At 43.0% G+C, this 13,739-nt stretch overlaps 1 protein-coding gene across 2 annotated transcripts; it reads left to right on the top strand.

Moving 5' to 3' along the window:
• Nucleotides 1-1,679: 1,679 nt before the first annotated feature.
• FUCA2 (alpha-L-fucosidase 2) lies at nucleotides 1,680-13,061 on the top strand. Of its 2 annotated transcripts, none has more exons than XM_027689442.1 (7): nucleotides 1,680-2,060; nucleotides 5,571-5,758; nucleotides 7,435-7,774; nucleotides 8,377-8,587; nucleotides 9,935-10,125; nucleotides 11,339-11,447; nucleotides 12,808-13,061. In XM_027689442.1, the coding sequence occupies exons 2-7, from the start codon at nucleotides 5,614-5,616 to the stop codon at nucleotides 12,946-12,948; spliced, it is 1,137 nt and encodes a 378-aa protein (XP_027545243.1). In that variant the 5' UTR covers nucleotides 1,680-2,060; nucleotides 5,571-5,613; the 3' UTR covers nucleotides 12,949-13,061. The 2 variants fall into 2 exon arrangements, with proteins under 2 accessions (XP_027545243.1, XP_027545232.1); XM_027689431.1 differs by lacking the exon at nucleotides 1,680-2,060 and adding an exon at nucleotides 2,315-2,653.
• Nucleotides 13,062-13,739: the final 678 nt, after the last annotated feature.

Here is a 13,739-nt window from a genome sequence, read left to right on the forward strand (position 1 = left end):
CAACTACCACTCCCCGTGTCTGAATCAAAACCTATCGAGTCTGAAATGTGTCCATGTGAAATTCAGTTTCTGGTTTCTGCTTCCACCCAGGCATGCAAGTGCCTTCCTCTCAATGCCGAGTCCCACACAGCTCCCCAGGCACAGTGGTTTTGCAGTCTTCCCAGCAGTCACACCATGCAGGCACCCTTCCCTTTGTCCAAGCAATCGATCCAGTACAGGAGTCTCGTATGTCAGCCATTAGTCAGGTCAAAAGGTCTCTTCTGCTTAGCATCTCCCAGAAAATTGCCTTCATTATTCCCTCTCCTTCCCTCTGCTGACAGACCAGCCTGTTCCTTCCTTAGCCACAGAACTTTCCCAGCAGGACTGTGCTATGAGAGGGAGAGGCAGGGGCTTCTCCTGGAAGGGTACAGCAGTGAGCTCCCTGCTTACAGACGCTCCCATGGGAGCCCAGGGGCTCCAGCATTGCGCCGGCAGGCCCACTGTACCCAGGCTTAGAGAGCTTTTTGCAGCTGCTGACACCAGTCTTGTGTTATTCACGAAATCTTACAGTGTGCTATTTTTATTATTTACCCTGTGCAGCTTGCATCATTACAGATGTGATTGTACACTGAGGACTTTCCCCCACTGGAGATTTCAGTGGCTGGGCACGTGTGGGCTAATGACATTTTCTGAACCTGTTTAAGCCTTAATTAGAAGTGTACTCATGACTGCTATTTACTGTTTTCCACATTTATTTTTTTTTTTAGTTTAAAAGATGTTATTAAGTTCATTATTGAAATACACAGTTCCTGCTCCAAACCTAATCAAAGTTGATGGCAGGTCAGTGAGCTTTGGGTCAGACACCTGAGCTTTTTTTAAATCATTTTTCCTTCCAAACATTTTGAGCCACAGAGCACTTGTAACTTTGTTGTGCTGTTCAGAATGTATGCTTGAAAATTCCCACCTTAAGGAGGTGCTCAGTGTCTGCAATCCTTTGGTGTGATCAAAAAGGAGAACATGAAGAAACAGAAAGATAAACTAGAAAAGATACCATAGCAAGTGGTCAAGGCATCTAAAGATTCCTTTTGAGGAGCAAAGTGACATCTAAAAGCGTGAAGGCAAAAGAAGACACAAAGTCGGTCAACGTTGAATGTAAAAGAGATATGAAGAGGCTCCTATTGTAATATCAAAGTGCTTTTGTAAATCAGAGAAATGTGAACAGTCAGTCAGAAAGAATAATACCATGGAAGTCACAATGGTTTTTACTTGCTTGTAACTTAATATATTCATCAAGGTATATAAATGAAAATATTACGAAATCATGCACATCCTATTTTCACAGCCCTATAAACATTTTTTGAATTAGATATAACAACTGTGGTTAATAGCTCTGGAAAATGAAGCTCTGTTTCCACAGAACAGCAGTAAAGTATACATCCTTCCCAGCTGGAGAGAGATTAATTCAGTTGCCTGGTCATTCATTTTCAACTGTTCTGATGACATTGCTAAAGACATTTCCATTCATATTTGCTGATTAAACCAAATTATTTTACAAAGGCTGTCCCATGATGTCTGGGGGTTGAAGCAAAAATACAGAATTCGGGCATCAGAAAAGACTGGACAAGCATCAGTCCTGGCAACAAATTTGCTGGAAGATGCATCTTTTAACACGTGCCTGCCACCCGTTATCCGCATCACAAACGCCAAGTTTCATCTACTGAATCAAGACCACTTCAGCACAGGCCATTCTAATGATCAAAGAAATATCTCCTTGACAGGCTTTGGGGCACCTCTCTACCCTGGAAGCCACCACGTACAAGTCGGCTGGAAGGAGCTGCAGAGCGATGACTGCTACACGCTGTCCTTCCTGGGAAGGGCAGGGAAGCTGAGCCTGTGGACGGAAGCAGGCGGAAAGGGCAAAACCAGCAAGCTGCCGAGGCCACCTTTGGAGCAGACTCTGGCTGCAGATCCAAAGCTCAGCCCTAGATCCGGCTGTAGATCTAGCAGACCCCGGCAGGAGCTTTCGGGCGAGCGCTGCGGGGAGGCCGGTGCTCCCAGGGGAGGAGCCGCGGGAGTCCGAGGGAAGTACGGCGGGATGTCGGCCGAGGCACAAGCCAGTTACTTCATTTTCTTAAAACCCGTAAAATCCAGAGGGCAATCTGTGATCGAGCAGGCAGATAAAGCGGCACCGATGGGGACAAGACCCCGGGCGGCAGGCAGGGAGAGGGAGGCGCACAGGGGCGGCGGTGCCGGCTGAGCGCCGGGCGGGGCACAGCCAGGGTCCGGCTGCACTCCGGCCGGCGGGCCACGGGCCCGGCGGGGCGGACGCTGGGGCGGGGACAGCCCGCCTAGCCCCGCCAGTGTCCCCCTTCCACCGGCCTGGCCCGGCCCGGCCCGGCCCGGCCGAGCAGCGCCGCGACCCCTGCCCTGCGGAGCCGCCACTCTCCCGCGGCCGCGCCGCCGCCATGTCGCGGGTGCCCGGCCCCGCCGCGCTGCTGCCGCCGCTGCTGCTGCTGGGGCTGCCCGCGCTCCTGCCGGCGCGGCCCCGGTACGAGCCCACCTGGGGCTCGCTGGACGCCCGGCCGCTGCCTGCCTGGTTTGACGAGGCGAAGTTCGGCGTCTTCATCCACTGGGGCGTGTTCTCGGTGCCCAGCTTCGGCAGCGAGTGGTTCTGGTGAGCTGCGGCGAGCGGTGTTCGGTCGCACCGGAACAGCTGCCGCGGACGGGTCGTACCAGCGGTCCGAGGGGTTTGTTTGGAAAGCAGCTCCTAGGGCAGGCGGGGATGGGTGTGTCCACTCCGGTACAGCGGAGGTTTGGGTTAGAGACCCTCAGCAGGCTGACCCTGGAGCTCAGGTGTGTGGGAAGAGGTTTATGTCCGGCCAAGGCCAAGGCCTCCATGCGCCTTCTCGAAGGAAGCACAGTTTGATGTGTTTCTGGTGTGTCTGACCATCTGCCTGCTCAGACCTGAAACTTGAATACCTTGACTGATTAAACTAAATTAAGGAAAGATCTGATCTCACAGAGCTGAGAGATGTGATTTGCTGTTGGTGAAAGAGGTGGTTGGTTGAGTGGCAGGAGATCTCTCCAGGACCACCTGGAAGGGTTGAATGAAGGAGTTCTCCCCTGTGGGAACAGGCGTTGAGGATCTCCCATCCCCTGGAGCAGCCTGGTACAGCTGCTGGAGCACTGTGGGGAGTGCAGGAGCCCATTGCTGCCCTTACTTAGCAAGGAGCCTGCCGTTTTCTTGTGCACATTTTGTGCTGTTGATGGTTTTCTTCTCCTTTATTATTACTATTATTCAAGACTGCTTTCCGCTTAAGAGAGTCCAAGGCTCTGATCCTCTAAGTAATTTCAGTTCAGAGGCTCAGTAAAACTTTTGTTTTGTGAGTGTTCACTGGTTCAGGCCCTTTGGCTGTAAGCATATTTCTGCTCTCATCTTTCCATGCTGTACCAAGTACTTCCTGTGTGATTTCAAGTGAGTCACATTATCATTTAAAATATGAAGATAGCAGCTCTGTGGCAGAGCTATGGTGAACCTTAAATGCAATGTTCACAAAACAAACCAACAGAGATCTAAACAAACAACTGTTTTCTGACAATATTTGGTTTGTTCAGTTATATTCGAGGATTTCAGCAGTTTTTTAAGGTAGACTCCATTTACTAATAAATTGCTTTTGTGGGGGGTGATAGAGCTAGGTTTGGGTTCAAGCCTCAGTCTGAGTGCTGTGATCTGATAGTGGTGCACAGATTCAGGATCAAGCGTTTGGTCTTCGTTGTTGTTTTAAAAAGACCTCAGAACTCTCTAATGTAGTTGATGAAGTTGCTTTTTATATTCCTGGAGTCTCTGATCCTTAGGCACATGTGGGTGTAGAGCTGCTTCAGGCCTCCTAGCAGCATGTGCAGTCAGACGACTGAGGTCCTTTGTTAGCAGCTGCATGGCCTTGGTAAGGATGTTTCTAGAATCTAATCATGTCAGCGTGGAAGTGCTCATGTTAGCAAACCACGTGACAAAGGAAGAGAAGCAAGGATGTTACCGTTTATTTATGCAATTACATACTTTGAAATCAGAGGTTGGTTGGTTTTTTGGGGGGGGTGGAGTGTTCATTTGGTTTTGTTTTGTTATTTTCCCTTTTCCTCGTATTCCTTCCCCTCTTCCCCTCCCTTTACTTCTCCATTCTTTCAGTGAGAAAAGCTGTCTTGGCCTCTTTCTTCTGAGTTTTTTCCCTGTTGGCTGTCAGAGGTTGTTTCAGTTTATGATGAAGTCTGGGAAGGTTACAACAATATCTAGACAGTTATTATGTCTTAAAGAACTGAGGTCAGAGTCCAGCTCATGATAGGAGAGAGAAACATACTTCAAACATTTAGATTCTGGCCTGTTTTATTCCTTCACTTGATATCTGTTTTCATGTATGTTCTTGCTAGAACAGGATCTTTGCTGCTTGGCTTCATTCACAGAAAGGTGAGTGGTTCCAGGCCCTTTTCTCTGTATGTATTAGCAGTCATATGGTATGTTGTTGTTAGAAGGCGTCCAGCAATAAGGCTGTTTGTGCAGTAAGGACTGTTGTGTGGTGTTTCTGAAGCTCCTCTTTCATTGCTCAGTAGGGAAGGGAGCAACTTGAAAATAAATATCGCTCTATTGGTGATTTATGATCTCTGCTTATGATGAGGGCAAGAGAACCAACCTTGAACACAGAGCAGAGCTCCAAGCCCTGCTGTGGACTAGCCCAGTTGGAATAGAGACAATACCAGTCACTGTCTTAGAGAAGCACAGGATAGAAACTGTCCCTGTTTTTGCCAGGTGGAAGGTGAAAAGAGATCATCAGCTTATTTTTCCTTCTAGTTGCTAAATCCAAGTGCCCTGGTAGGTAGATGTGTGCCTGCATGTTAGAGACTGTGACAGAGGTGCATTTTTAAGTGTATGTCAGGTTTTTGTTGCAGGACGTGGCTTCTAGTAGGGTGCCTTTGGTTCAGAGCCTCACCTGTGCAGTGGCTGTAGCACACTGGTCACAGCTCTCTCCTGCCCTGGGACTGTGGGCATCTGGTCAATCAACTGCATTTGGTTTAGAGGACTTGGGACTGTCAGAAAGGTAAAGCTGCTGGTCCACATGTTTGTAGGTGGGAGGAATTGCAATGTAGGTGGCAGAGCAGAGGTGCCTGATGGCTGAGGTGTGAGACCTGAGGAGGATGAGTCATTTTTTTCAGAAAAAGGGCATTTCTCATGCCACCTGGGCTGCTTACACGGACTGTCTGTGCATGCTCTCTCTAGTATGGTTTTGGAATTTGAGTACTGACCAAGACTGTCATTTTTCCGTTCTCAAAGTGTAGCTGCTTTTTTCATTGCTTCAAATGAAATCCTGGGACCTTTTCAAAGTGGAGTGCTTCAAAGATGTAGAGCATGAACAAATAGGATAGAGAAAAGTGAATCTTTGGTGATTAATACTGGTTTGGAGCAATTTTGTCCTATTGCTAGTGTCGTGTACTTCCAATGCCTCTGCCTCTCAGTGTTAACTCAAATAGGAGCTAATGATTTCAACTCTCTTTTCTTTGTCTAAAAATACATTAGCAGACATGTTTTGTTCTGTATTTTGTAGGTGGTACTGGCAGAAGGAAAAGAGAGAGCCCTATGTGAAATTTATGGAGGCCAATTACCCACCTGGCTTCCGTTATGAAGATTTTGGGCCACTGTTTACAGCAGAATTCTTTGATCCTAACCAGTGGGCAGATATTCTGAAGGCTTCAGGTGCAAAATATGTTGTCTTAACTTCAAAACATCATGAAGGTAAGTGGAAGCTTTGTGAATGTTAGTAATTGTTGCATTTCTGTCAACGGAAGAAAAAAGCAGGTAACTTTCCTGCTTGCTAAGATAGATAAAGTCAGGCAGGCTTACCTGTCCTACTGCAGCCAAAGAGGAAAAAAACTACCCAAGAAATGTGCAGTCATTTTCCTGACTCTAACACAGAAGCTGAGGTCATGGAGCTTGCATAGAAGGAACAATAAATTGTGCCACTGGTTTCTTGCTGTAGGTAAGACAACCTGAAGTGGTGGTGGCAGCTGAGCTTCCTGCAGTAGCCATAGTGCAATTTATTGCTGAAAGAACCATAAAAGTGAATTCTGCACTCTTTAACATATGGAGAGCTGCTGTATGCAGGCACTTAATGAGCTCTGTAGGTTTCTGTAAGGAATTTAGGGGTATGTTCTGGGAGTCAACTTCAGAGTTAGAAAGGTTCACAAGGTATAGCTTTTCCTGATGTAGCTCATAGAAGCCAAAACCTTGAACTGGGTCTGTAGCTTTACAGGCACAATTGATTTTTAGCACTGTGGTTGTAAGATGCTTTGCAGAGAAAAATAAAGAAAAAGAAAGTGGCTGGTATCAAATAAAGTATAATAGGATGCAATATGACAAGTACAGCTAATGAATGTTTTTGGTCTTTGGGGAGATGTGGGTTCAAGACTGGCAACTTGTGACTTGTAAATTTTTATCTCAGCTCTGATACACATAAATTTTGATCTTGATGATGCCTGTGGTGAAATTCCCAAGAATCTTCAAAAGAATCATGATTCATTTAGTCTGTCCTGTAGCCTTGGGCATGAATTTTTAGCTTGTTTGTCTAGTCGATACAATTGTGTATATTCAGTTCACAAAAATGTCACAAGATTTATTAGGCAGTGAGTCTAAAGCAGTTTGAAGGTGAGAGTGGAGCTTGTCTGGCAGTGGTCTGAGTCTGCAGTGCAGTAGTATTTTAAGTGCTTGTGCTAGGATTGCTAGATGTCTGAAATGTCAAATCCTTCCTGACTCCTGATATTTAATGTTGATATTTTAAAATCTGTTTCAGGAGTTTTTGTGCTCTGCTTATATACATGTACTGAGTAGTTGATTGAGCTGCTATAAATACCAAGACGAATGAAAAGTGAACATTTGCATAAGAGGGAAACAGAAGAGAGAAGAGTCTTTGAATGCAAATGATAGCTTGTGCTTGCTGCAGCTGAGAAAGAGTTTTATCTTCCAGTTTTTGTGTATTTACAGTTCACATTGATACTTTCTGCAAAAACATATATGCCTCAAAAGCTGCTGTATTTTTGGTTAATTTCATAGAATTATAGAATAGTTTGTGTTGGAAGGGGCCTTAAAGATCATCTAATTAATTTAATTGGCACATATGAATGAAGTGAATAACTAGAGAGGGAATAATTATCCTAAGCAGTACAGAACTGCTTAGGATATATGTATGTATAGAAAAATACATAAACATATCTGGCATGGTATTCTGATGTTATGACTATTATAATCTGTTTATGCACAATGATAGGCACAGTTTATACCACAATAACAATATTATTACAAATATAATTTTTATTATTTTTTGCAACACACTTCCAAACCACTTTCCAGAAAGAGGAACTATAACTTCCCCTCTTCTTCTTCTCTTTCTTATCCTTCATTTTTTCTCTTTTCAGGCTTTACTTTGTGGGGGTCCAAATATTCTTGGAACTGGAATGCTGTTGATGTGGGACCGAAGCGGGATCTTGTTGCTGAACTAGCAGCATCTGTTAGAAACAGGACTAACTTGCATTTCGGGTTATACCATTCCCTGTTTGAATGGTTTAATCCTCTCTTCCTTGAGGATGCCACCGATGTCTTTAAGACAAGAAAGTTTCCAACTAGTAAATCATTACCAGAACTCTATGAAATTGTGACCAAGTACCAGCCAGAAATAATTTGGTCTGATGGGAATGGAAATGCTCCAGATACTTACTGGAACAGCACTGGTTTCTTGGCTTGGCTGTATAATGACAGGTACATAATGATACTGCCTTAGCACCTTATCTAAAATTCTGCTCTCAGTCTGGTTTGTTTTACTTTATTTTATGGAACCTGTTACCTCTACTTTAGAGGACTTAACAAAATATTCATTTTCCTGAAATACAGAATTCAGATCTTCCCTAGAATTATCAAAGCTTGCTTTAGAAAAAGACTGTTTCATATTTTTAAAACACATTTGCAAATTAATCAGTTAAGGTGGTATTGGCTACTCTGCCTAATCACAGCCTTTCCTAAATATTTTCTGCTGCACAGAAACAGAATAGAAGGACAATTTGAGAATATGGGTACATTGTTTTCATTGTAGACTGAACATCTGGCAGTGGATGTGAAATGCAGGTTGTTTCCTGGCAGAGCTCCTACAAAAGTCTGGAGCATATTTCTTAAGAAATGCCGATCTGGACCTTTTACTAGGAAAGGATGAGAATAGAATTCCTGATGTTGCACTTAATCTATAAATGAGTAGTACGGAAGTCATCCAAAATGTTAGTGTCTGGGAGGGGTGTGTGTGGGAAGGGTTTACGCTGGCTGTGACTGCGTTTTACAGAACAAAAATAATAAAATTTCTCTGTTTCCAGCCCAGTCCGAGACACAGTTGTAACCAATGACCGCTGGGGAGTTGGCAGCATCTGTACTCACGGCGGCTACTACACCTGCAGTGATCGGTACAACCCTGGTCACCTCCTGCCTCACAAGTGGGAGAACTGTATGACCATCGACAGGAGGTCGTGGGGGTACCGCAGGGATGCGCAGCTCAGTGACTACCTCACCATTGAGGACTTGGTGAAGGTACAGTGGGGCAGAGGAGTTGCCTGCAACTTCTGATTCTCTCTCCTAGTTTTTATATTAAGCAGTGTGACATTTCTATCATGTACTTGTCTCTATCTAAAAAGTATTCTTTTAATTGAATAATGAATCGATGAAATAATAAACCATTTTGTTCATTTGCAGCCTAACACTGACAGGATGGAATGTCCTTGTAATTCTTACTAATTTTATAGAAATTACTAAGGGAAAGGTTTATCTAGTAGGAATTCAGTGAGTTTCTTAGAAGCCATTTCCCCTATGAGTAACTGGCCAAGGATTGATCTGGACAGTTTCATAATTACCTTTTCCACTAAGTTTTTCTGGTAACTGCACCTTTAAGTTGATGAGAAACAAACAGTTGCAGTTTCACAGCTCCTGGTTAGGAACTCCTGATTGAAGGCTACATCTTTTCCCCTTTACAGTTAGTTTATGACTCAATAGTCATTTTACCTTGTAGCAAGAAACTTTCTATACAGACATACAGGTAAACATTAGCAGATGCAGACAGCTGGTCATAGTAGAATATCGATTCCCTTTGCTAGTCTAAGGTATTAAAAAAGATGTGAAGCTTAGGAAAACTGAAAGAAAGATGACCAGCCTTTCAGAAAAATGCATTTAATTGCACAATTCAGCTAGTGAGGGGGAGATTGATTGTTATGGTTGCTTAATCTAAGTCTGTTTCTAGTACTGTCCTTGCAAAAGACAATTACAAACTGAAGTAACCTCTTTTCAGAAGCAAAAGGTTTGAATTCATTTGGCAGCTTGTCTCCAGCTGTGTTTCTCTGACTTGTGCATCTCAGTCCATGATCTCTGGAGGGCAGTGTGGATGTGAACACAAATTTTACAGACTCTGTAGAAGGCTTCCTGGTGTTTTACAGATGTTTCTGCAAAATAGGGAGAGCATCAAACAGAGGAAGAACAGAGGAAGTTGCTTCTCTAAGCTTCAGTAAAGATGAAGTGGCAATTGTTAGCCTTACTCTACTTTGGTGCAGAGAAATCATCTGTCTGTTCTATCAGTAAAACCCTCATGACATTCTTGCAGCAGTCAAAATGTTAAAAATGTGTAGGATCTGATTCTAATGATATATTGGTGCAAGAACATATTTTGAGCTTTTTTCTGATGTACAGCTTGTCATCAGAGCTTTGTTTTACAGGAGCCTAAATTTTATTTTGACTGTTGGGATGACCCCCGTAAGTCTCAATGTGCAGCAATAACGTAACTCATTTGGTTCATAGTTCTGAAGCAGCATGGCAGACTTTAGAAAGTACTTAAGATGTGTGATTTCATTAGTCGTAATCATATGCTCTGTGTGTTGAAAAACATTTCAGCAACTTGTAGAAACAGTGTCTTGTGGGGGAAATCTCTTGATGAATATCGGGCCCACTCACGATGGTCGCATCGCTGTTATATTCGAGGAGCGCCTGAGGCAGATGGGTGCTTGGCTGGAGGTCAATGGAGAGGCCATCTATGGAACAAAACCGTGGAGAGCACAGAACGACTCGGTCACACCAGAAGTGTGGTAAGGTTACTGAATCAAAATGTAAAGCAGCACCAATGTATGTGAAACTTTGAAATTCTTAATGACTTGATGCTACAGAAGTCACCATCTTAGTTTGTATGTGGTGAAGAAGTTAATCCCTTTGTCAGTTTAAGTAACTACAAACAGAAGTATGTATAAAGCTGTAGGTAGAGACTGTAGTTTTGGGATGATGCTGAGGCTGAAGGGAAGACTGCAAACATTTCCTTAGTGATCTTGTGCTTCTTAGTGTAGTTGGCAACAGAAACAAAGAATATACAAATCTGGAAATATAAAATTGCTATGAAGTGTTTATCTGTAGAAAGGAATACTTGATGTCACTTGATGTTTAAAGAGAAAAAAGGGAGAGGAAGAAACTAGAAACCAGTCTAGCATATTCTGCATTTTTTTAAGGTAAAAATGCATGGGAAAATAACAGCAATTGTTTGGTCACTAAATACAGCTGGTCTCTGGACTCCTCTCAGCCTTTGTGACTTGTAGCTGCTGTAACGCCTTAATGATCCATCAGGGTTTTGGTCTTGTCCCTCTTCTCTGTCTCAGTGGGCCTTTTTACTCCTGTTCCCAGTAAAATTTGGCCATCTGGCTCTAGCCGGGAGATGCTGAACTGCTGACTGTTTAGTAAATCACTTTCAAGAGCAATAAAAAGTTGTAGCTAAATGAAGGAAGGAGGGAGGTATGTTTCGAGGGTATGCTACAAGATTTCCAATGGCAATAGTGCAGATAGTATATGCTGAAAATAATATTTTCAAAAACTAGCTATGCAAGGTGGAAGCTCTATTGTTGCACATACTTGTTAAATTTTTTTAGTCTGTATGTTGGTGTATAGATGTGAATTAGCACGTTTTTCTGAATATAACCTACAATTCTCTGTTAAGGATTCCCCTTCTCCTGCAAGTATCTCCTTCCTATATGGCTGAGCAGAAGAGAGTTACATGTGTACTAAAGTTACTACAGATGTTTACCTCTGAATTCAGTTAATAGTTTCCATTACCTCTAGTTTGTTGGAACACATTTTCAAGGAGCAGTACTTTATTAAAGGGTATAAATCATCTGAAAAGATGGTTATGTGGGTGAAAATGTAACTAATGCTGACTTTTCAAATCTGTTTTTCTAATCTTGAAACACTCTTATGTAGCACTTCAGAAAATTTACACAGAAAAACTGACATGCATTTCTGTTCCCCGTTTCCAACCAGGTACACTTTCAGCCCTAAAGAAGGGACAGTCAGTGCTGTCTTCCTTAACTGGCCAGTCTCTGGGATTCTGGAACTTGGTGAGCCACAGGCTAAGCTTGGAGAAACACAGGTAAAAGACAGCACACAGACACATACATGTGCCCTTCCCTCTAGGATTTGTCATGTTCCATCATGTTTATTTAAGTTTCTGGCATCTTTAGGAATGCATAGCTCTTAGGACAGAGTACGTTGGAAGAGATCCAGCAAAATATTTGTTTTAGTTCTCAGACCTCCTTGTCATAGTACTTCCAGTGGGATGTTTCTTCTCCAACTAACAAAGTTAGACTGAGATGTTGCTGGGATATGTTTTAGCTTGCAAACTAAGAATCATGAAGAGGCCAAGTAGCAGGGAAAAAACTGTGCTGCTTCTCCTGTTTCCTGTGTAGACTCTAACTTGGCATGACTTTGCTTTATAAGTAGCTATCCTCACTTTGGTGACTTTGGTGATATTGGAGTTGCTGTAATGGTGCAGTTGTTTCAAGTTAAAGCCTTGCACAGAGGGAATGCACACAGAAGTTTTTGTTGGCCAGGGAGGCTAAAAAAAAGTTAGTGTGACCCTAGATGTTCATCTTACACCAAGTGGAGGTCAGAAATTGAGGACACTGATGCCACACCTACTCTAGAAAGAAGTATGGCCCAATGGAAGCAGAGGTTGGTATCAACTCTATGCATTTAAGAGGGAGATTCACTTTGGCTTAGCTCTGTTCTGGTGTCGTGCACTTCATGTCCATTAGCTGCTGAAATGCATTAGAGCTGCTTCTGGTCTAGTTCTATATGAAAATAGTCTAATAGGTGCCAAGATAGCTCTGTGATAAGGAAGAAAGAGTCATTTCAAAAGTAATGGAGATGCATCTTGACTTTTGGAGATGCAGCTAGACTCCATGTGCACAAGAGTGTACTGTTCCTCAGCAGTAGAGACTGGTCTTCAGCTGCTCCAGCATGTCACCAGCTGCCTAAGAAGGAGTGTCACCATAAACCTATTTGTGTGGTTTTAGTGGGAGGGGGTTATTCAGGTCAGCTTTTTTGAGGTACCTGGCTGCACTCTGTAAGAAACAGTGATGCTCATTCAAGACTACAAGTTCCACCATGGGAAGCAGGCATTTCAGAAATAGGTGATACAAAGCTCTGTACTGTAGCACCTAGATCCCTGCTTAGACCTAAATCCCATCCCAAATAATTCTGAAAGGTGCTTGTTTACCTTCTACTTCTCAAGACCCAGCATGACTAGCTTTATTACTTGTACTTCCATTTCTACATTGCAAGTATTTTTCCATTACCTTTAATAATTATCACTCATTTGGTTGGTAAGTGGCATTTAAGGATAATTGGTTAGAAAGGTAGCTATAGATCAATATTTATTTTGTCAATACTGCAATTATATACACTTTGAAAAGGCATTGTTCTAATTATAGTGTATGTTGCTATCTTAGGTAAAGCTGGCTGGCTACAAGGAACTGCTGAAATGGGTTGCGCTGGGAGAAAAGGGACTGATTATAGCTCTACCTCAATTAACTCCTAAGCAATTGCCATGCCAGTGGGGCTGGACTTTACAACTGACTGCCATAAAGTGAGCCATATTCTGGAGCCCTGGCTAGCAGGGAATGCTGATGTTTGCTGTTTCTCATCACTGGTTTTGAACTTACTTGCCTGTAAAAACACCAATAAATTCACTTTTTTAATGAAAGGTAGGCTGTTGTAAAGGAATGGAACAAACTTCACATGAAGTCTACCATGAGATAGTTGATCCTCTGCATATATTTTTGCTTCTCTGAACTTGTGTGAAAAACTGAGCAGCTACCTTGACCTCTCTACTCGTTTTAGTCAGTTTCTGGCCCAGTTATGTGAAGAATGGGGAGGGGGGGGGAAGGGGGTAGTGTAGGGAGGAACAGGCAAAGCTCAAAAAACAAAGCTCAAGCCAGTGTTCAGGTGCACGAAATCAGTTGTACACCCTCTTTAATGCAAGAACTCCAACTTCCACAAAACTGCACAGTAAAAGCTGAGTTTTGGAGAAAAGAATAAACTTTTTCCAGGTGTGTACAACAAGTGGTAGCTAGCAGTTTCAACTGAGTAAGGTAACATCGGGAAGAACAGGCCTGTAATGGTTAGGAATTCATCACAAATGCATGGAGGTAATGCATATGTACATCATCATTTCTCATCATGGAAGTCATTCATTTCACATGTTCCTACTCTTGAGTAATTCTGTCCATTATTGGGACATAGGTAAACTGGGAAGGGTTTTTTTTCTGTTTTGTATAATTTTACATGGGTAAAGCTTGACTTTTGTTTACAGCCATTGTTTTTACACAGTTACCAGGGTGCCTTCTGCAGACTATTAAACAAAACATATACTTCAATGACT

This window comes from Neopelma chrysocephalum, unplaced genomic scaffold, assembly GCF_003984885.1.
Source record: "Neopelma chrysocephalum unplaced genomic scaffold, ASM398488v2 Primary Assembly neopelma1_23, whole genome shotgun sequence".
Lineage (NCBI taxonomy): Eukaryota > Metazoa > Chordata > Aves > Passeriformes > Pipridae > Neopelma > Neopelma chrysocephalum.